Source organism: Xenia sp. Carnegie-2017, unplaced genomic scaffold, assembly GCF_021976095.1.
Source record: "Xenia sp. Carnegie-2017 unplaced genomic scaffold, XeniaSp_v1 HiC_scaffold_22, whole genome shotgun sequence".
NCBI lineage: Eukaryota > Metazoa > Cnidaria > Anthozoa > Malacalcyonacea > Xeniidae > Xenia > Xenia sp. Carnegie-2017.
The window spans coordinates 3,060,764-3,082,482 of NW_025813485.1; the positions used below are offsets into that span (position 1 = coordinate 3,060,764).

Here is a 21,719-nt window from a genome sequence, read left to right on the forward strand (position 1 = left end):
CTTTGTAATCATGCGACATTCTTTTATTCTCTCTCACAAATGTTCAGTCCTTTTAAATGTTTACATTTTTTTAACAACATTTGAAATTCCCTTGAAAACGGTCGTGTGGATGACCAGTTTTTCAAATTCAGGTTTTAAAAGTGTTGTCAACAACGTCAATAACCAATATCACAGTAAAATCACAGAGCCTTTGTCTTCCAGTTCTGCTCGCAGATGAAACTTCATGGTTTGAGAAAAAAGAAAACTATGCCACCAAGTGCTTTAGTAGATAAATTAGTAATTCCTTTAGTTTGAATTTAGACAGTGAAAATTTTCCATATGGTATAAATTAATACATCTCAAATCTCGTTGGACATCCATTTCCAGTATGCTGACTGATCTTTGAGTGAGTAATGTTCTTTTAATTGTTTAACACTTTTTATTACAAATACACTGTAACTAAGTTCATAGGCGTTGCTTGTCCAACAATACTAAGTTCTCTTTTGTCGCAGCCCATAAATGATACGATTGATTCATAAAGCACAGGTGTTCACAAAGCAAAAATTCTTGATTTAAAATTTCTCAGTAAAAGTCATAGATGTATCCTCAAACATCCTTTCACATGCAGCACTATAGCTTTTGTTCTTTCTTTATATTTGCAAAACTCTTTATAGCTTTTGTTAACTTTTCTCGCTCGTACAATAACACATAGTTTGGGGTGTCGAGAATCAATGGGAACTTGTTTATCACAAAATCGAGTGCCCATTATAAAGTCGATTTCTATTTTACAGTACAGATGTTCACAGAGCAAAAATTCTTGATTTAAAATTTCTCAGTAAAAGTCATAGATGTATCCTCAAACATCCTTTCACATGCAGCACTGGAGCTGTTGTTCTTTCTATATATTTGCAAACTCTTTATAGCTTTTGTTAACTTTTCTCGTTCGTACAACAACACATAGTTTGGAGTGTTTAGAATAAATGGACCCTTGTTCAACACAAAATTGAATGTCCATTATGAAGTCGATTTCTATTGTACAGTTTACTTCTTCACATGTTTCTTCACATTTAGTGGTGCACGTGGTTTGGTTTTCTATGTAATTGCTTTGATACTTCCTGTTTAAATTTACTTGAGCATTCATACTAGTGAATGTTTTGTAGTAAAAGACAGTGTAAAGCACAGAATAAATAATAGAGTGAATTTAAATTTATTTAGACTGTAATGTAAGACTTTAACTATAAATTTTAACAACAAAAATTAACTTGCCTAACCGCATATACATGAGCTTGGCTTTCAAAAATGCTCTACCTTCTTCAAAATAAATCCAATCAAGATCTTTACGAACCACAATACATTGCGCTTCCCATGCTTATTGGTAAAATTTATAATTAATTGACCCTCTCAATTGTGCAAGAATTAAGTACGTTCGTGTTGATCTTTGCCAAGCTTAACCCAAAACCTTATAACAGTAACCGAACGAAATACCACTATTTTAATAATTTATACAACATACTCTTCGACATATTCTTCGACAAACATTTAAACCGATTCGGGCAAAGAGTTTTTTGAAAAATATATCGTAAATAAACTTATATTTTCGAAAAATATAAGTTTATTTTGTTGAACATTCAATGGAACAAGTCCTTTAATGCTTTTTTTGGTTTGTGACAATTCTTGACTGAGACTAAACAGAACAGTTATATCACTTTTTGACTGAAACAGAATGACACACTGTGTCAATGATTTCAATCAATTGTTTCGTTGTTTGCCAATTTTCAAACAAAAAAATTGACAACAACGTTAACAAACGTCTCTTTTGACTAACATCATCATGTCCTCCTCACTATATTGTCTATGTATGTCCTCAACTAATTCCCAAGGAAGAGGTTCTTTAGCAACTGCTAATGTATTTAAAAGTGACTGAAATTTTTCTTTACTGATTTGAAATGAATCTAGTTCTTCACTTATTCTTTTTAATGAAATTTCGTAGTATTCATTGAGATTCTTGAAAGTAAAACTGTTCAAACGTTAACAATCTCTGACATCGATTTTTCATTTAATGTTAAAAACGTGTCTTTAAACATCTTTTCATGTGCATCATTATCGTTTGTTTTCTTTCTCTCTACATTGCAAAACTTTCTTTGACTTTTTTTAACTTTTACTGTTCGTACAGCAACACATGGTTTGGAGTGTTCAGTCTCAATGGTTAAATTGTTTATCACGTTGATGAACGTAAATCATGAAGTCATTTTCTCGTGGAGTTTACGATTACTTTTTAACAATCAGTGAGAAAGACAGCCAAATTTATATATCAAAACGCAATAATTAAAATGTATCCAAAAATGCTTTTAGTGCAAGATAGAATTGATTAAATTACTAACAACTTGCTTTACGTGTAAAATAGTAACAAAAAACGTGTCATGTGCAGTATTAAAACCATTCTGCACAAAATACATTTGCATGAAAATTATGATTACATGACGTTTTAACAAAACATAACTTTAGGTGCAATAACAAACACTAGTTTGCCTTTTCTATCTTTGTGTGACAAGATAAAAGTCAATAAAATTATTTCGTTGTACAAGTAAAATTATTGTCTGACACGAAAAACGTTTCTGCTGTTGGTTTGCCTTCATCATTGTTTTTCAATTGCCATCTTTAATTGATGAAGTTCAGTTTTCCTGCATGATCTCCGAAATTGTTGACATTGATGAAGATGACTACCGCTAAGGTTGTCGAAACATCAGTCAACAACAACAAAAACAGTCCTTCTCACGACTCTACTAACCTGGACAATCTACATCTACAAACATGTAACGATACTCCCGGGTTCAAACCATTTACTTTATTGTTGACATTATCGTCAAACTACAGTCTCTTTACAGAAAAATCAAAGTTAGACAAAGGTCATTTTATTAAACCATACGCAAACAGACATTAATTGAAATGTCAACAATGTTGGAGATCATGCATCAAAACTGAATGAAATTTTCTTTAAGATAATATAGTTGACATGTCCTCATCAAACATACGGAGAAATTTTATCAAATTTAATTCAAAGATCAAATTTATTCTCGTGGCAAGATAATTTTTGCGGAATGTGCCGGGACATCAAGGGAAAAAGTGAAAACAAGTTTGCGTTTACGACAGAAATAAAAATCTGTAAGTGACATCATCTCACACGGCCATAGTAATTTCATGCTCTTAAAATATTTCAAATCAATCACTTCAAAGTCTTTATTAATTATAAATCTATAATCAAGAAAGAAGAACTTAACATTGCCTAAATTCTTAGTGAAACTAAAAATAATTTGTAGGTTTCTGATGTCAAATACTTTCACATACAGTTCTGGTTCACCTATTAATAATTTATCTGCTGAAGGTGAAAAAGCAGCGTATTTTATACCGAGAGTAATATCGGGCATGCGCTTTCCAATGACTTTGGCAATTTCCTCCTTAATTACGTCATCCCAACCATTAACAAGTTTGTCTTCATGCCACATACAGTAAATTATCTGATCCTTAAATTCAACTTTGGCAAACACGTGATACTTAGAGCTACATGCAAACACGTGCACAGTTCGATAATTTTCAAAATTCACTGATATTTCTTTTCGCTTGTTTTTAACATTGAAAAACACAAAAGACTCAGTTTTTTGACAAGCAAATGATACATCACTCACTTCAAAAATTTTGTTGGTACCTTTTAGTTCATCGAAACTATAAACAAGTTTTGTCAATTTATTATTCCAAAGCTCAGGAATATTTTTTGCCGTAAGCAAAATAACTCCATTTTCTACAGCAACCATCTCAGTAACAAAACATTCCTTGACAACAATGTCAAATGTGTTGAGATTGTATATGTTTATCAACGAATTTTTATTATTGCTCCGATACAGAAATTTTCCATTTGAGCAAAATTTATTTTTACAAATTCTGTAACTGCTAGTTAAACATGCACGCGGTATTGAATAAAGATAATTGCCAGGTCCGTATTCAAGCAAAAGAACATTGTCGTTATACAAAACAAAATAACGCATTGCTGAAACCTGAAAGGAAAAGCTTAATTTGTAGACATCGAAAGGATCAAGAGGAAAAACCGAAATGTTGGAAACCGGACTTACGTCTGGAAGTTTCTCACCAGTGGGATTTATAACTAAAGGTTTCATTCCCCAAAAAAAGTACCAACTACAAAACCAAGAATCAAAACCAACAGGGAAGAAAACACCAGACTTAGTCAAACCAAGAGGCAGTAAATGATCGTCGTATACCAATGTTTCATAATTATTCACTACATTAAATATTTGAATCACTCTTTCTTCCTCAATAACACACAAATATCTTCCAGATCTAGAAAAACACAGTAAGGTCACATCATTACATCTAATACTGCGTTTCTTCTCTCCTTTCTTAACGTCCCATACTGTAAAAGTATCTTTGTAACTAGTGACCATTGTGTACTTATCTTTAGAAAGACATTTGTTGGTAAAGAACTTAGAAGTAGAATCATCACAATAGAACGGACTGGAGGACATTTTACCCTGAATATCTATTATCTTATCAAGCTGGGAAGCAAAAATCAAATCTTTGAATGGATGAAAGACAACGCTAAAGTAATCCACTTCATATTGCTTAAACTGACCAGAAATATTTTTTATCCATAAACATCTGTTTGTTCTCAATGAAAAAAGTTGCACGATGAATCCTTCATAACCACAGACGACGTAATCATGCTTTTGTGAAACATCAACAGAGATCAAATCTTGATCTAAACGTAATAATCGAGACTTTACAAAACCCGTGTCTCTGCACTCTAGATATGGTGAATCTTTGAAACGTGTTTGAAGCATTGTGGTGGCTTGAGAGAAAAGATCTTTGACTTCGTTGGCAACGCGCTGCAAAAAATCTACTTCATTGTCAAAGAGAGAAGACCACGTCATTAAAGAATAAACTTCATTAAATAAAAATCGAATGTTCTTAGAAATAAGAAAGTACACATCATGTTTGTTGAATTCTTTAAAATTTTCTAGAGTACGACGACCATCAACCAACACGGAAGCAACTAAAACTTCTAAGTCAACAAGATATTTACCAACATTCTTAACGATATAGTCATTATCAGAAATATCAAGTAAATGAAGCAACCAATTCTTGACTGAATACCTCACTGTCACATGTTTAATGACGTCATGGTTTACACCTCCAGCTTTGAGGTTATCCAAAGATTTTAAGCAAAATTCTAAAACAAGTCGATGACCACAAGAAGTTTTTACTGAGTACTCATGTTCTCGATCATCCAACAACCAATCATTTAAGGATTTGTGAAAAAACGAAACACACCCTTCTTCATTGGTAACAAACAGACAAGAGATAATCTTTCTAACACCATGTGATATGCGATTCGAATTCAAACAAAGAACGTCATCAATCATTTTCCAAGGAAGAGGTTCTTTAGCAACAGCCAGAACATTTAAAATTGACTGAAACTTTTCGTTACTGATATGAAACGAATCTAATTCCTTACTTAATCTTGTTAAGCAAATTTCGTAATATTCACTGAGATCTTTTGGTATGAAACCTTTCAATAAATCCTGATTTTTGACTTCACTGGTAAGAAGCGATGCAAGCAACATAAGTCCGTCAGCTTTTTCTGCCAAACTGTTTTTAACATCAGAAAGGCTGTCAGTAAAGCCAAGTCTTTTTTCAATCAAAAATTTAATATCCTCTAAATTGCGATCATCGCTACAATTAATGAACAGTGGCTTTAATTTTTCGAACTTATTCAAAGCAACTTCGTTAGGTCTGGTTGTAATTACAAAGCGAAAATAAGGCGGAAGTTTGTGTAAGTGATTAGCAATCAAATTAGCAAGGTCATCTCTTTCTGGATAACCACATTCATCAAGGGCATCCAGCACAACTAACATTCGCTTGGGAACTTCTGAGATATTATTAAACAACTCGGTGAAAAGAAGAGAAAATAATCCTTCAACATTCATGTTATTCAAAGGCTGAGAGACCTCATCTGAAAGTTTTTTCACAAGAAGTTGTTTGTAAGCAGGAAAATTACGACTAACTTGCAATGCTAAAGATTGAAGAAGTATATTGGCTTTATTGTAACGACTGTTGTTGTGTTGAAAGAAATGAACTGCAGTCAAATATTGAGGATAACGTTTACATAATGTAGCAGCAATTACAGACTTACCCATACCAGCAACAGCAGAAATAATAAATGCACGATTTTGAGAATTTTCGTCTTCAAACCAAGCTAAAAACTCTTTAAAAACCCATTCTCGTGTTCCATGCAAATATTTTTCATAATGATACCTAATATCACTTTCAAAGTTACAGCTAACAAGGTTTTTTGTCAAAATATCTTCTTCTGGACCTAAGTGAGGGTGATTTCGTATTTCATGTACTTCGTCTTTAATTACTGTGACACTATCTTTTACCTGCTGTAAATCTTTCTGTACACCCTCCACTGTTTTCTTAATATCTCTCTGATCAGTTTTAATATCAGTTAAATCGCTGTTTAATCTATCCCATTCTCTCAAAATTCTTTTGCATTCTTCATTACCAACTAACTCCTTTTTCAATGTATCTATTTCTTCCTGACTTATTCCTAAACGAACTAATGGTTTGCTTATTTCCAGCCAATGATTTTCAAATTCATCACAGCTTACTGAAGTGTCAGGTAAGTGAGCAAAATGATCATTACGAAATAACCTGATACGGGTAATATCTGCTTCTGGTGAATCATCAGTGGGGTCATTTACTGACGTCCATATTGGATCACGTGGGGGTTTTAAACCACAAATATTACGCAGGAGTATACAAAGTAAAGTAATGTCAAACTTATTTTCATTTGGTAATATTGGAGGAGGAGGATACAGTAGATCCCATTGATGTTGCTTTATTTGCTTCTCTTTTAGCGACAAAAGCTTACGATGATTTATTCTATCATTTAAAACATAAAATAAATCAGTACCTGACATGTGTTTCCTCAATGTTATTCTCAAAGCTTCTCCACCAACATCAACAATTAATCTCATCAACTTAAAACCATTAGTTTTCATATCTGAGCTCAAGACAGACATAATGTTGCTTCCTGCAGAAAAAAGTAGGTAAGGCTTCCATGGTACAAATTCAGTGTGATTATAAGAGAAAACCAGTGGCCGGTTACAAGAAGGAAGAATAGTTTCATCCATTAGATGGCAAATTGTTTTGAACTTTTACAAAATCTCTTAAAAGAGAATAATATGTGATTTGAACTGAGGAATCATTGAAATATTGCTTCTAAAATTACAAAATGTCTTTCCCCTAAGGAAAATATAAACACCTTTTTCTACATTTTGAAAATTTTACTATCCAACGAGCAATGCTATCCAAGCTTCGTGCAACCGTCCCCAGATGTACAAGATACATAAAAAATAGGTACGAGTGTGTACATGTGTGTAGCCTTGACCAGAGTTACAGTACATGGAATAAACAGTAGTCAGTAGTCCAACTGCTTATTGTTGTATTTTTCATTAAATTAAGTAAAGTCCCAAGGCCATTCCCAAGGTCAAGTTCCAAGGTCATTCCGTAATAATAACATATGAGAAACAAAAATATTTTCATGTCATAATGCCACATAATGAAATTATTCCTTCCTTTGACACTTCTCTTTGATACAAAACGTTCTCTGTGCTCAATGTTTAATAAAAATGCACAGTAATTATCATTATCTTTCCTTTTTATTGCCTTTCTACGCTCAGTGCATGTTATGTGTGCTGGTGTTCACGTGCTAATATCGTGCAAATGAAGCTTGCAAAAAACAATATAATTGCCATGTCCTTATAAATCTCATAAATTTATAGGAGGTGTAATTTATTTGGACTAATGCTTCATTTAGACAGTCTGATTCGTCTAATTAAAAAATTGTATGAAAATAGAGCTTGTTCTATTTTCATTAAACAAGATTAATGAAAACTGACTAGTCAATTTACATAGATTTGAAAAAGACAAGTGAAGAAGAAAAAACACGAAAAATATATCGATAAATATTCTGGATAACACAAATATAAATATCTGAACGAACATAAACATCAACAAAATTATCCAACCGTCTAAGAAAGTAACCAAATTAAAGTCGGAACCGAAACAATCAGATAGGACAAATCGGATCGTGTGAACGTGCCTATATGCATAACAAACGCAAATCATGAATTTTCAGTGCTCTGAATATAATCTAGTGCTAACAGCAGAGAACGTTGATTCCAAGAGAACATAATGCACATTCAAGTGTGCATATACAGAAATAAAGAACCCCGAGAATTTAACATACTTTTTCTACGAACATCTACTTTTAAAAGTGCAATTCTACTTCATTTTACCCGCTACATTTAACCTGCATCTTGATTCATATGGTCACTTTTTCAGGCAGAAAAAAATGTATATATAATGTCTTTGGCAGAGAGCTTATATGCTAGCTATATTCACGTGTAAAATAAATTTTTGCGAAGCATTTTTTGATTGATGTTATAAAACCGTTTGTTATAATTTCCTACAAGGCATGTACAAAGTAAGCACAAAGGTTGTATGCATAAAAAAATTATACGAATGAGTCAAATATCTAAACAAGAAGCTGGTATATTTATTGGTAAAATCAAAGTCAGAAATCAATGCCCCTACTTTTTATCAGACGTGTGTAAACAGCTAACAAATTTATGTGATAGATATTGCCTCAATCCATGTCAATAAACTTATTAGCAGTGTTGGTATATCGTGAATATCCAACAGGCTTCAGATATCATTCCTTTTGTAAGTTGTCCTGCTTACCAATTTAATACAATGTTCCTATAGCTTGGTTAGCAGTTAGATCATTTTAATGTATAATTTTTAATACAAAAGGTTTGATTTTGAATAACCTGTGTAATTTGTAATGGTGAAAGATAAATGTAAATGGGTGAAGGATGAATGTAAATAAATGCTCATCTTTGCAAATTAAGTGTCTTGCTACATATATATATAGCACATTAAACTGAAAACTACTGAAATCAATTGAATTAGTACATGACTACAGACATATCAGTTTAAAAATGACAATCATAATTCATACTTTGATGATACATCAATCTTTTATCCATGTACGTTTTGTTACATAAACACATTTAAATAGCGAACAAAAATGAAGAGTGAGTCAGAATCTCTTTCAACAAATAGTATAATAAAACATTAATGACATCTATGTAGAACATTCTAGTTATATAACTAAGTATGCATCACTGACTAAAAACAATTGTTATAGAAATAAAAATACGTACTTAAGAACCTCATGCAGAATACATAATAACATTGAGATTAGTCAAATTCCAAAGGACTACTGCTAAATCTTATAAAGTTCCACAAGTTTTGACTCAGGAATAGAGAATCACCTATCTAAGACGGGATTTTAATGCAAATGGTTAAGACATGATTTTCGAAACTGTGAATGGATTTTTTCCCTTCATTAATCAAAAATTCCATACATGTATATTCTGCATTAGTCAGTTCATAATACATAAAACCTTTTTTATTGAATAAAACATTGTAAATTATGAATACGTGGCAAACATCAACTGCACGCAATTATAATTACTTATGATCAATAGGTAAGATCACCGTCGATACAACAGTAAAGGTTGTAATGAAACTAAACCTTAAAACTGTTAAACAAACATGATTAAAAGTAAAATTTTAAAAGCCCACTGCGTTGCATGAATCAACATTTCACAAAAATAGATTCGGTTGCGTTCTTTCCCTTGGTAAATACATTCTTCCTATATGTTTAACATTTGCTTATTTTACAAATCTTTTTACTTTAAAAATGAATGGTTTGCTCAATACAATTACCAACATTTTGTGAGACAAACAGCGATCAGTCAAAAGTGGCGTCGGCAAAGGTGATGCGTTGGACATGCACCCCTTTCATAAATTTTCAGATTTTTTTCATGAACAAGTATCCTATTTCACCTCTCCCATACCTTTGAACAGGTTTTGCTTTCCTTTACCATGCAGCTTATTGCCAATGGTTAGAGGGTCAATATATCAATTTAGATATGATTTCTCATGCATGTTTAGTCATACTTTATAGAGATGCTGCTTTAGCTAATTTGTTATGTCGGTAATGTAGTTCTAAAATAATGCTTAATTTTTCTAAAATTACCCTCGTTTTAGAAGTAAGACGACCGTGTAAACAAAATTATGCTTACTTTAGTTTATTACATGTCACATACTAAACAAACGGATGAGAGATTTAATATAAACAACGCGACCACAAACATATCGGTTAAAAAATGGTGATCAATATTCCTACCTTATTGTAACATTGAAATTTCATCCATGTAAAATTTGTAACATAAACACGTATAAATAGTGAACGAAGATGAAGAGTGAGTCAGGATCTCTTTCAACAAGCAGTATAATAAAACATTAATGACATCTATGTAGAACATTCTAGTTATATATCTAAGTATAGATCACTGACTAAAAACAATTGTTATAAAAGCAAAAATACATAAATAAGAACCTCATGCAGAGTACATAATAACATTGAGATTAGTCAATTCCAAAGGACTACTGCTAAATCTTATAAAGTTTCACAAGTTTTAACTCATGAATAGAGAATCACCTATCTAAGACTGGATTCAAAAGCCAATGATTAAGACAAGATTTTCGAAACTGTGAATCGGTTTTTTCCCTTCATCAATCAAAAATTCCATACATGTATATTCTTGCACAAGTCAGTTCATATTATAAAAAACCTTTGTTATTGAAAAAAACATTATAAATTATGAATACGTGGTAAACATCAACTGCACGCAATTATAATTACTTATGATCAATAAAAACACTGTTGTATACTTAGTATACTTAAAAATGAATGGTTTGCTCTATACAATTAACAAAATTTTGTTAGACACACAGCGATTAGTCAAAAGTGGCGTCGGCAAAAGAGGGAGGTGAAGCATGATTGGACATGCTACCTCCCTACATAAATTTTCACAGATTCCCATTTTTTCCTTAGACAAGTATCCTATTTCACCTTTCCCATGCTTTTAAACAGGTTTTGCTTTCCTTTCCCATGCAGCTTATTGTCAATAGTTAGAAAATTGGTATATCAATTTAGATATGATTTCTCATGCATGTTTAGTCATACTTTATCGAGATGCTGCTTTAGCTAATTTGTTATGTCGGTAACGTAGTTCTAAAATGTTGCTTAATTTTTCTAAAATTAAATTCGCTTTAGAAGTAAGACAACCGTATGAACAAAATTATGCTTTCTTTAGTTCTTTACATGTCACATACTCAACAAACGGATGACAGATTTAATATAAACAACGCGACCACATACATATTACTTAAAAATTGGTGATAATTATTCATACCTTATTGTTACATCAATCTTTCATCCATATAAGTTTTGTTACATAAACACAATTAATTAGCAAACGAAAATGAAGAGTGAGTCAGGATCTCTTTCAACAAGCAGTATTATAAAACATTAATGACATCTATATAGAACATTCTAGTTATATAACTAAGTATAGATCACTGACTAAAAACAATTGTTATAGAAATGAAAATACATAAATAAGAACCTCATGCAGAATACATAATAACATTCAGATTAATCAAATTCCAAAGGACTAATGCTAAATCTTATAAAGTTTCACAAGTTTTAACTCAGGAATAGAGAATCACCTATCGAAGATAGGATTTGAATGCCAATGATTAAGACACGATTTTCGAAACTGTGAATGGATTTTTGCCCTTCATTAATCAAAAATTCCATACTCGTATATTCTTGCACATGTCAGTTCATATTATAAAAAACCTTTGTTATTGAATAAACCATTGTAAATTATGAATACGTGGCAAACATCAACTGCACGCAATTATAATTACTTATGATCAATAAAAACATTGTAGATACAACAGTAAAGGATGCAATGAAATTAAACCTTAAAATTGTTAAACAAACATGATCAAAAGTATAATTTTAGAAGTTCACTGTGTTGCATAAATCAATATTTCACAAAAATAGATTCGGTTGTGTTCTTTCTCTGTGTAAATACATTGTTCTTATGTCTAACATTTGCTTATTTAACAAATGTTCTTACTTTAAAAATGAATGGTTTGCTCAATACAATTAACAACATTTTGTTAGACACACAGTGATTAGTGAAAAGTGGCGTTGGTAAAAAAGGGAGGTGATGCATGATTGGTCATTCTATCCCCCCTACATAAATTTTCACAGATTCCCATTTTTTCCATAAACAAGTATGCTATTTCACCTTTCCCATACCTTTGAACAGGTTTTGCTTTCATTTACCATGCAGCTTATTGTCAATAGTTTGAAAGTTGGTATATCAATTAGGTCTCTCATTCATGTTAAGTCATACTTTAACGAGATGTTGCTTTAGCTAATTTGTTATGTCGGTAATGTAGTTCTAAAATATCGCTTAATTTCTCTAAAATTACCCTCGTTTTAGAAGTAAGACGACCGTGTGAACAAAATTATGCTTGCTTTAGTTCTTTACGTGTCACATACTCAACAAACGGATGATAGATTTAATATAAACAACGCGAACACATACATATTAGTAAAAAAATGGTGATCATTATTCATACCTTAGTGTTACATTAATCTTTCATCCATGTAAGTTTTGTTACATAAACACATTTAATTAGCAAACGAAAATGAAGAGTGAGTCAGGATCTCCTTCAACAAACAGTATAATAACACATTAATGACATCTATATAGAACATTCTAGTTATATAACTAAGTATACATCACTGACTAAAAACAATTGTTATAGAAATAAAAATACATAAATAAGAACCTCATGCAGAGTACATAATAACATTGAGATTAGTCAAATTCCAAAAGACTAATGCTAAATCTTATAAAGTTTCACAAGTTTTAACTCAGGAATAGAAAATCACCTATCTAAGACTGGATTTGAATGCCAATGATTAAGACACGATTTTTGAAACTGTGAATGGATTTTTTCCCTTCATTAATTAAAAATTCCATACGTGAATACTCTTGCATAAGTCAGTTCATATTATAAAAAACCTTTGTTATTGGATAAACCATTATAAAGTATGAATACAAGGCAAACATCAACTGCACGCAATTACATTTACTTATGATCAATAAAAAACACTGTAGATACAACAGTAAAGGATGCAATGAAATTAAACCTTAAAATTGTTAAACAAACATGATCACAAGTATAATTTTAGAAGTTCACTGTGTTGCATAAATCATTATTTCACAAAAATAGATTCGGTTGTGTTCTTTCTCTGTGTAAATACATTCTTCTTATGTCTAACATTTGCTTATTTTACAAATGTTCTTACTTTAAAAATGAATGGTTTGCTCAATACAATTAACAACATTTTGTTAGACACACAGTGATTAGTGAAAAGTGGCGTTGGTAAAAAAGGGAGGTGATGCATGATTGGTCATTCTATCCCCCCTACATAAATTTTCACAGATTCCCATTTTTTCCATAAACAAGTATGCTATTTCACCTTTCCCATACCTTTGAACAGGTTTTGCTTTCATTTACCATGCAGCTTATTGTCAATAGTTTGAAAGTTGGTATATCAATTAGGTCTCTCATTCATGTTAAGTCATACTTTAACGAGATGTTGCTTTAGCTAATTTGTTATGTCGGTAATGTAGTTCTAAAATATCGCTTAATTTCTCTAAAATTACCCTCGTTTTAGAAGTAAGACGACCGTGTGAACAAAATTATGCTTGCTTTAGTTCTTTACGTGTCACATACTCAACAAACGGATGATAGATTTAATATAAACAACGCGAACACATACATATTAGTAAAAAAATGGTGATCATTATTCATACCTTAGTGTTACATTAATCTTTCATCCATGTAAGTTTTGTTACATAAACACATTTAATTAGCAAACGAAAATGAAGAGTGAGTCAGGATCTCCTTCAACAAACAGTATAATAACACATTAATGACATCTATATAGAACATTCTAGTTATATAACTAAGTATACATCACTGACTAAAAACAATTGTTATAGAAATAAAAATACATAAATAAATATCTCATGCAGAGTACATAATAACATTGAGATTAGTCAACTTCCAAAGGGCTAATGCTAAATCTTATAAAGTTTCACAAGTTTTAACTCAGGAATAGAAAATCACCTATCTAAGACTGGATTTGAATGCCAATGATTAAGACACGATTTTTGAAACTGTGAATGGATTTTTTCCCTTCATTAATTAAAAATTCCATACGTGAATACTCTTGCATAAGTCAGTTCATATTATAAAAAACCTTTGTTATTGGATAAACCATTATAAAGTATGAATACAAGGCAAACATCAACTGCACGCAATTACATTTACTTATGATCAATAAAAAACACTGTAGATACAACAGTAAAGGATGCAATGAAATTAAACCTTAAAATTGTTAAACAAACATGATCACAAGTATAATTTTAGAAGTTCACTGTGTTGCATAAATCATTATTTCACAAAAATAGATTCGGTTGTGTTCTTTCTCTGTGTAAATACATTCTTCTTATGTCTAACATTTGCTTATTTTACAAATGTTCTTACTTTAAAAATGAATGGTTTGCTCAATACAATTAACAACATTTTGTTAGACACACAGCGATTAGTTAAAAGTGGCGTCGGCAAAAAAGGGAGGTGTTGCATGATTGGACATTCTATCCCCCCTACATAAATTTTCACAGATTCCCATTTTTTCCGTAGACAAGTATCCTATTTGACCTCTACCATACCTTTGAACAGGTTTTGCTTTCCTTTCCCATGCAGCTTATTGTCAATAGTTAGAAAATTGGTATATCAATTTAGATATGATTTCTCATGCATGTTTAGTCATACTTTATCGAGATGCTGCTTTAGCTAATTTGTTATGTCGGTAATGTAGTTCTAAAGTATTGCTTAATTTTTCTAAAATTAAATTCGTTTTAGAAGTAAGACGACCGTGTGAATAAAATTATGCTTGCTTTAGTTCTTTACATGTCACATACTCAACAAACGGATGGCAGATTTAATATAAACAACGCGACCAGAAACATATTAGTTAAAAAATGGTGATCATTATTCATACCTTATTGTTACATCAAAATTTCATGTCTGTAAGTTTTGTTATTTAAACACATTTAAATAGCGAACGATAATGAAGAGTGAGTCAGGATCTCTTTCAACAATTAGTATAATAAAACATTAATAACATCTATGTAGAACATTCTAGTTATATAACTAAGTATAGATCACTGACTAAAAACAATTGTTATAGAAATAAAAATACATAAATAAATATCTCATGCAGAGTACATAATAACATTGAGATTAGTCAACTTCCAAAGGGCTAATGCTAAATCTTATAAAGTTTCACAAGTTTTAACTCAGGAATAGAAAATCACCTATCTAAGACAGGATTTGAATGCCAATGATGAAGACACGACTTTCGAAACTGTGAATGGATTTTTTCCCTTCATTAATCAAAAATTACATACATGTATATTCTTGCATAAGTCAGTTCATATTATAAAAAAACCTTTGTTATTGAATAAACCATTGTAAATTATGCATACCTGGCAAACATCAACTGCACGCAATTATAATTACTTATGATCAATAAATACACTGTAGATACAACAGTAAAGGTTGCAATGAAAGCAAGCCTTAAAACTGTCAAAAAAACATGATCAAAAGTATAATTTTAGAAGTTCACTGTCTTGTATGAATCAATATTTCACAAAAATAGATTCGGTTGCGTTCTTTCTCTGTGTAAATACATTCTTCCTATGTTTAACATTTGCTTGTTTTACAATTGTTCTTACTTTTAAAATTAATGGTTTGCTCGATACAATCAACAACACTTTTTTAGACACACAGCGATTAGTCTAAAGTAGCTTCGGCAAAATAGAAAGGTGATGCATGATTGGACATGCTATCCTTTCTACATAACTTTTCACAGATTCCCATTTTTTCCATAGACAAGTATGCCATTTCACCTCTCCCATACCTTTGAATTGGTTTTGCTTTTCTTTACCATGCAGCTTATTGTCAATAGTTAGAAAGTTGGTATATCAATTTAGATATGATTTCTCATGCATGTTTGTCATACTTTATCGAGATGCTGCGCATGCTTTAGCTAATTTGTTATGTCGATAATGTAGTTCTAAAATATCGCTTAATTTTTCTAAAATTACCTTCGTTTTAGAAGTAAGACGACCGTGTGAACAAAATTATGCTTGCTTTAGTTCATTACATGTCACATACTCAACAAACAGATGAGAGATTTAATTTAAACAACGCAACCACCTACATATCAGTTAAAAAATGGTGAACATTATTCATACCTTATTGTTACATCAATCTTTCATCCATGTGAGTTTTGTTACATAAACACATTTAATTAGCGAATGAAAATGAAGAGTGAGTCACGATCTCCTTCAACAAACAGTATAATAACACATTAATGACATCTATATAGAACATTCTAGTTATATAACTAAGTATACATCACTGACTAAAAACAATTGTTATAGAAAAAAAATACATAAATAAGAACCTCATGAAGAGTAAATAATGACATTGAGATCAGTCAAATTCCAAAGGACTAATGCTAAATCTTATAAAGTTTCACAAGTTTTAACTCAAGAATAGAGAATCACCTATCTAAGACGGGATTTGAATACCAATGATTAAGACACGATTTTTGAGACTGTGAATAGATTTTTTCATTTCATTAATCCAAAATTCCATACATGTATATTCTTGCACAAGTCAGTTCATATTATAAAAAACCTTTGTTATTGAATAAACCATTGTAAATTATAAATACATGGCAAACATCAACTGCACGCAATTATAATTACTTATGATCAATAAAGACACTGTAGATACAACAGTAAACTTTGCAATGAAAGTAAACCTTAAAACTGTTAAACAAACACGATCAAAAGTATAATTTTGAAAGCTCACTGTGTTTCATGAATCCACATTTCACAAAAATAGATTCGGTTGCGTACTTTCTCTGTGTAAATACATTCTTCCTATGTTTAACATTTGCTTATTTTACAAATGTTCTTACTTTTAAAAGGAATGGTTTGCTCAATACACTTAACAACATTTTGTTAGACCCACAGCGATTATTCAAAAGTGACGTCAGCAAAAAAGGTAGGTGATGCATGATTGGAAATGTTATCCCCGCTACATAAGTTTTCACACAATCCATTCACCTCTCCCATATCTTTGAACAGGTTTTGATTTCCTTTACCATGCAGCTTATTTTCAATGGTTAGAAAGTTTGTATATCAATTTAGATATGATTTCTCATGCATGTTTAGACATACTTTATCGAGATGTTGCTTTAGCTAATTTGTTATGTCGGTAAGGTAGTTCTAAAATATCGCTTAATTTTTCTAAATTTACTTTTGTTTTAGAAGTAAGACGACCGTGTGAACAAAATTATGCTTGCTTTAGTTCTTTACATGTTACATACTCAACAAACAGAATAGAGATTTAATATAAACAACGCGACCACATACATGTTGGTTAAAAAATGGTGATCATAGTTCATGCCTTATTGCAACATTAATTTTTATCCATGTTAGTTTTGTTACATAAACACATTAAAATAACGAGTGAAGATGAAAAATGAGTCAGGATCTACTTCAACAAACAGTATTATGAAACATTAATGACATCTATGCCATAGTATAGAAGCAGAATAAGAATATACAGACGAGTCACTTGTGTCGGAGCCCTTTGATGTTTTTGTCCTCGCGCACGTCGTGGTATAGGGAATATACAGTAGGTCCACTTCGTGTGCAACTGGCTGCTGTATACTTAATTAGATTACTGGCTGCCGTTAGGCATTTCATTATTCCTATTCGTTAAAAAAAGCAATTGACTGGCTGCCACTATGGTAATCACATGCGTAATAAGATATGTGTGGCACGAAAAACTTTAATAAAGTGGCTCTACTGTATATTCTTCTATGGTGTGTCTATGTGGAACATCTCAGCTATATAACTAAGTAGACATCATTGACTAAAAACAATTGTCATATAAATAAAAATACATAAATATGTACCGCATATAGAGTGCATGATAACATTGAGATTAGTCGAAAAGGACTCGTGCTAAGTGTAATAAAGTTTTACAAGTTTTAACTCAGGAGTTGAGGATCAACTAACTAAGACAGGATTTGAATGTCTAGACGGATGAAAATGGCCATTTTATAGATAACTGTTTTAAAGTCATTATATTACTTGCTCTACGGAAACAGCAACATCTTAGAAATATTTTTTTCAAAGCATTTTTTTCCATGAATTAAAAGCCCAAAGGACCAAGGTGTTGATTACATAAGAAAGTTATCAAGGCTAGGAGAAGAGAATGTGATTAATATATACGATGAATCCCCGGATCTACTGTGCTTAGAAACAAAAAGAGGTAATAAAATTTCGTTAAATATAACCAATTAACACATAGATCATTGGCCAATATGTTAAGGATTCTAACGAATAAAGTTATTGTACAGATACAATGCTTGATTATTCCCAATGGTTATTGAATTTGTTACTTTTTGTATACTTAATGATTTTCTCGGCTAACTTTGACAAATCCAATAACTTATTGACAACAAAAAATTTATTTGGTTACAACAGATAGGCTGCCTCTCCTTATTTGACTAGAAATTATTAGATACAAAAAATATCAAGTTCTTTTTCCCCATAATATCTCTAACCTGTATGTACTTTCCTATTAATGACATTGGCATTATATTGGACATGACGATATTTGAACCTTAATTAACTTACTTGAGTAAGTCTACATTTTACTATGGACTAATGATAAAAATGTTCTATTTATGTTCTAATTTACTCTGTCTGTTCCATAACAGAGGCGAAGCAAACTCGTTGATGAGGAAGGGGGGAGGGTTCGAATTTATGAATGCATGTCTTAATCTATAATAAACAATGGATTTCAAAAAGAATTTAATTCTACAGAACATGCATTTATGAATACGTTCTCCCCAAATATTGAGGTTGCTAAACAATTGCATATGGATGTAATATTTATGATCATTGTAACAATTTCAATGGTTGTAAAAAGACAAATTGTATTTCGACATGCCATAACAAATTACAGTCATCAAAGTTCTGGAGGAATCGACATAAAATCAAGATGACAGTCCATATTCTGCCTGCTGTCCTCAAAGAGATTGCTGATCTCAAGGTCTATTAATTCAAGTCCATTTAGTTCATCTTGATTTGTTTCCTGAAGTGATTTGGCATCATCAACTTGATTGGATTCCTCTGTCAGAAATTTTAGAAATTAGTAAAAAGTTTTTTTATTTGTTTGAAAATGTAGTCGAGAACGGTATGTAGTGAGAGACAGCCAATCTATTGACTCTTGAAAGTCATAGTAGAATACATCGTAAACGAGCTTAAAGAAAAATGACAGAATCAAGCACAACGAGATTTGTCAAATGGATCACTTTAGGGCAGGCCATGTGAACTGTGAGTAGGGCTGTCCCTAGAAAGTTAATGGGAGGGGAGGGGGCTTATTCACACTTTTAATTGCGCCAAACTGATTTCTTTTGAAAGCAATTTACTGAAAGTGCCAATGCAACGAAAACTTTGCAAGATAAGTTATGTTTGCAATGACTAGAACCTTTGAAATTACAGTGTACTTTCTAAAACAGTAAATGCATATTCTCGTGATTTTGACGTTTTTGTGATTTCCAATTTAACTTTTGACGTCATACTGCAAAATGAGTTCCCACAATGTTTCAAATATTCTACAGTTTCCTGACAACTTCAGGTTGATACTAGTAGGCACCATTTTATACCATTAACCCCGTCACAATGAAAGGAACTCTGTCGTTGTGAAGTAAAGTATCAGTAAATATACCTAAAAATTTTAGTTCTCATTATGCAATGTGACGTAACAAGTTAGATATATCGAACATAGCAAGAACCTCAATATCTCAAGAATTAAAAGTGATATGCATAAACTGGTTTAGAATGTCCATTGTCATTTTAAAATATCTCTTCAATAAAAGTATTACTCAGATAGCAAAATTTTCGTTTCATAGGCAGTTTAAGAAATCAAACAACTCGCTTTAAAAAAAATCAGTCAGGTACATTTGAATATATGAACAACACACCCTCCCCCACCAATCAACGTTTACCAGGTGGCCGTGACTGTGAGATGTATGTGCGGGGGTATCAAAAAAATAGACAGTGACGAAAAACTTTCCTAAATTGATCAGCACGCAATATTTGCAAAAATTTTAAGTGGAAATAGGTAGTTGGACTTCAATTGGTTCATCTGATAGTTAAGAAAAATTGTTTCAAATAATAACCTTTTTAGACGGAGGAATGTATTACAGAGAAGTGCTTTTGAAGTAGCTCACGCACAAAAATGACAAAGCTAAATGCAATTGAAACATAGAATTAAAATATGTCACACTTTGTTCAGACAAATGAAGTTTCAGGGAATTTGGCAAAAGCGTACACAAACAAGTAGCTTCCAAATCACAGATTATTTTGTTTTCGTTTTTGAATACCTTTTTATATCTCTCTTTAATTATGTATGAATTTCAGTTTCCAAAAAAAGCTGAATCATTATAAACAGAGAAATTGATGATGATTTATGTAAAATGTCATAAAAACGGAAAAACACAAATTAATCTACGATTCGGAAGATGAACGTTCGCGTAAGAATCGTCCAAATTTCCTGAAACTTTATTAGTTTGAACAACATATACCATATTTTAACCTTGTGCGTTCCAAAAGCAATCTATTAATGTCATTTTTAGCTCAAGCTATTTTAAAATAGTTTCTCGGTTACAATTTTTTACTCTAACAACGATTAAGATTTACGAAAATTTAACCGTAATAACGTAAATAGTTTGAACCTGGACGTTTTGTTTCGTGTTTCTAGATGTAGATCGTCATGGTTAGTAGAATCCTGAGAAAGTCAACTTGACTTTAAAGGTGACTACTGCTAAGGAAGTCAAAACGTCAGTCAACAACAACAAAAACAGTCCTTCTCATGATTCTACTAACCTGGACGATCTACATCTACAAACGTGAAAATTGACATTAGATAAATCATTGGAAGTCAAACTACTTATTTCCACCAAAGGTTTTTGCGAACCTTGTACGCTGATCGATTTAGCAACGTTCTCTCAACTGTGTTGTTTTTTCAAATTTCCCCAATCCTTTGGGTTAACCATTACCTCTGCAGGATTTCTACCACTTTAACAGGGCAGCATATTGATGTTTACTGTCTCGATTCAGAGACAAATCGTTCGTTCGTAGGGCCGTACTGCCACTGTAGGATTTCAATGGAATATGAATTTCAGCAATCGGTTGCAACTAAAAAATACGTCAAACATGTCAAATACATCGTAAATATGAGCGGACAACAATTAATAAGAATTTATAAAATTTCTATGTTGCCATTGAGGTGCCAGGTGTGAATCAAATTCTAAATATAAAGATAAGATCCCAAAAGATCGTGTTTGAGAAAGCCATCGACATTTGACTTTTTCAGTATTTATTTAAAAAAGCAAGCGACGTTTCGTCTTGACTCAAGACTTCTCAGACTAATTACATAGACTTAAGCCTAGGCCACACTATCGTCTATAATCACGTCAACAAAAACAAAACGAA

The 21,719-nt window shown here is 31.7% G+C and overlaps 2 protein-coding genes across 7 annotated transcripts; both read right to left on the minus strand.

Annotated features, from left to right (window-relative positions):
* Positions 1-2,779: 2,779 nt before the first annotated feature.
* Positions 2,780-20,796, minus strand: LOC124447228. Of its 6 annotated transcripts, none has more exons than XM_046998122.1 (4): positions 20,786-20,796; positions 8,082-8,084; positions 6,965-7,084; positions 2,780-4,028 (listed from the first exon to the last, which is right to left on the minus strand). In XM_046998122.1, the coding sequence occupies exon 4, from the start codon at positions 4,017-4,019 to the stop codon at positions 3,048-3,050; it is 972 nt and encodes a 323-aa protein (XP_046854078.1). In that variant the 5' UTR covers positions 4,020-4,028; positions 6,965-7,084; positions 8,082-8,084; positions 20,786-20,796; the 3' UTR covers positions 2,780-3,047. The 6 variants fall into 6 exon arrangements, with proteins under 6 accessions (XP_046854078.1, XP_046854077.1, XP_046854075.1 ...); XM_046998121.1 differs by lacking the exons at positions 8,082-8,084; positions 20,786-20,796 and adding exons at positions 13,878-13,968; positions 16,389-16,490; XM_046998119.1 differs by lacking the exons at positions 8,082-8,084; positions 20,786-20,796 and adding an exon at positions 16,389-16,490.
* On the minus strand, positions 4,020-7,052 carry LOC124446948 (the record flags this gene model as incomplete). The annotated part of the gene is made up of 1 exon (XM_046997837.1): positions 4,020-7,052. A coding segment is annotated over exon 1 (3,033 nt), but the record flags the coding sequence as incomplete, so codon positions are not given.
* Positions 20,797-21,719: the final 923 nt, after the last annotated feature.

What these genes read in the sequence shown, in the direction of transcription:
- LOC124447228 (XM_046998122.1), bottom strand. Translation starts at nt 4,019, where the DNA reads ATGCGTTATTTTGTTTTGTATAACGACAATGTTCTTTTGCTTGAATAC.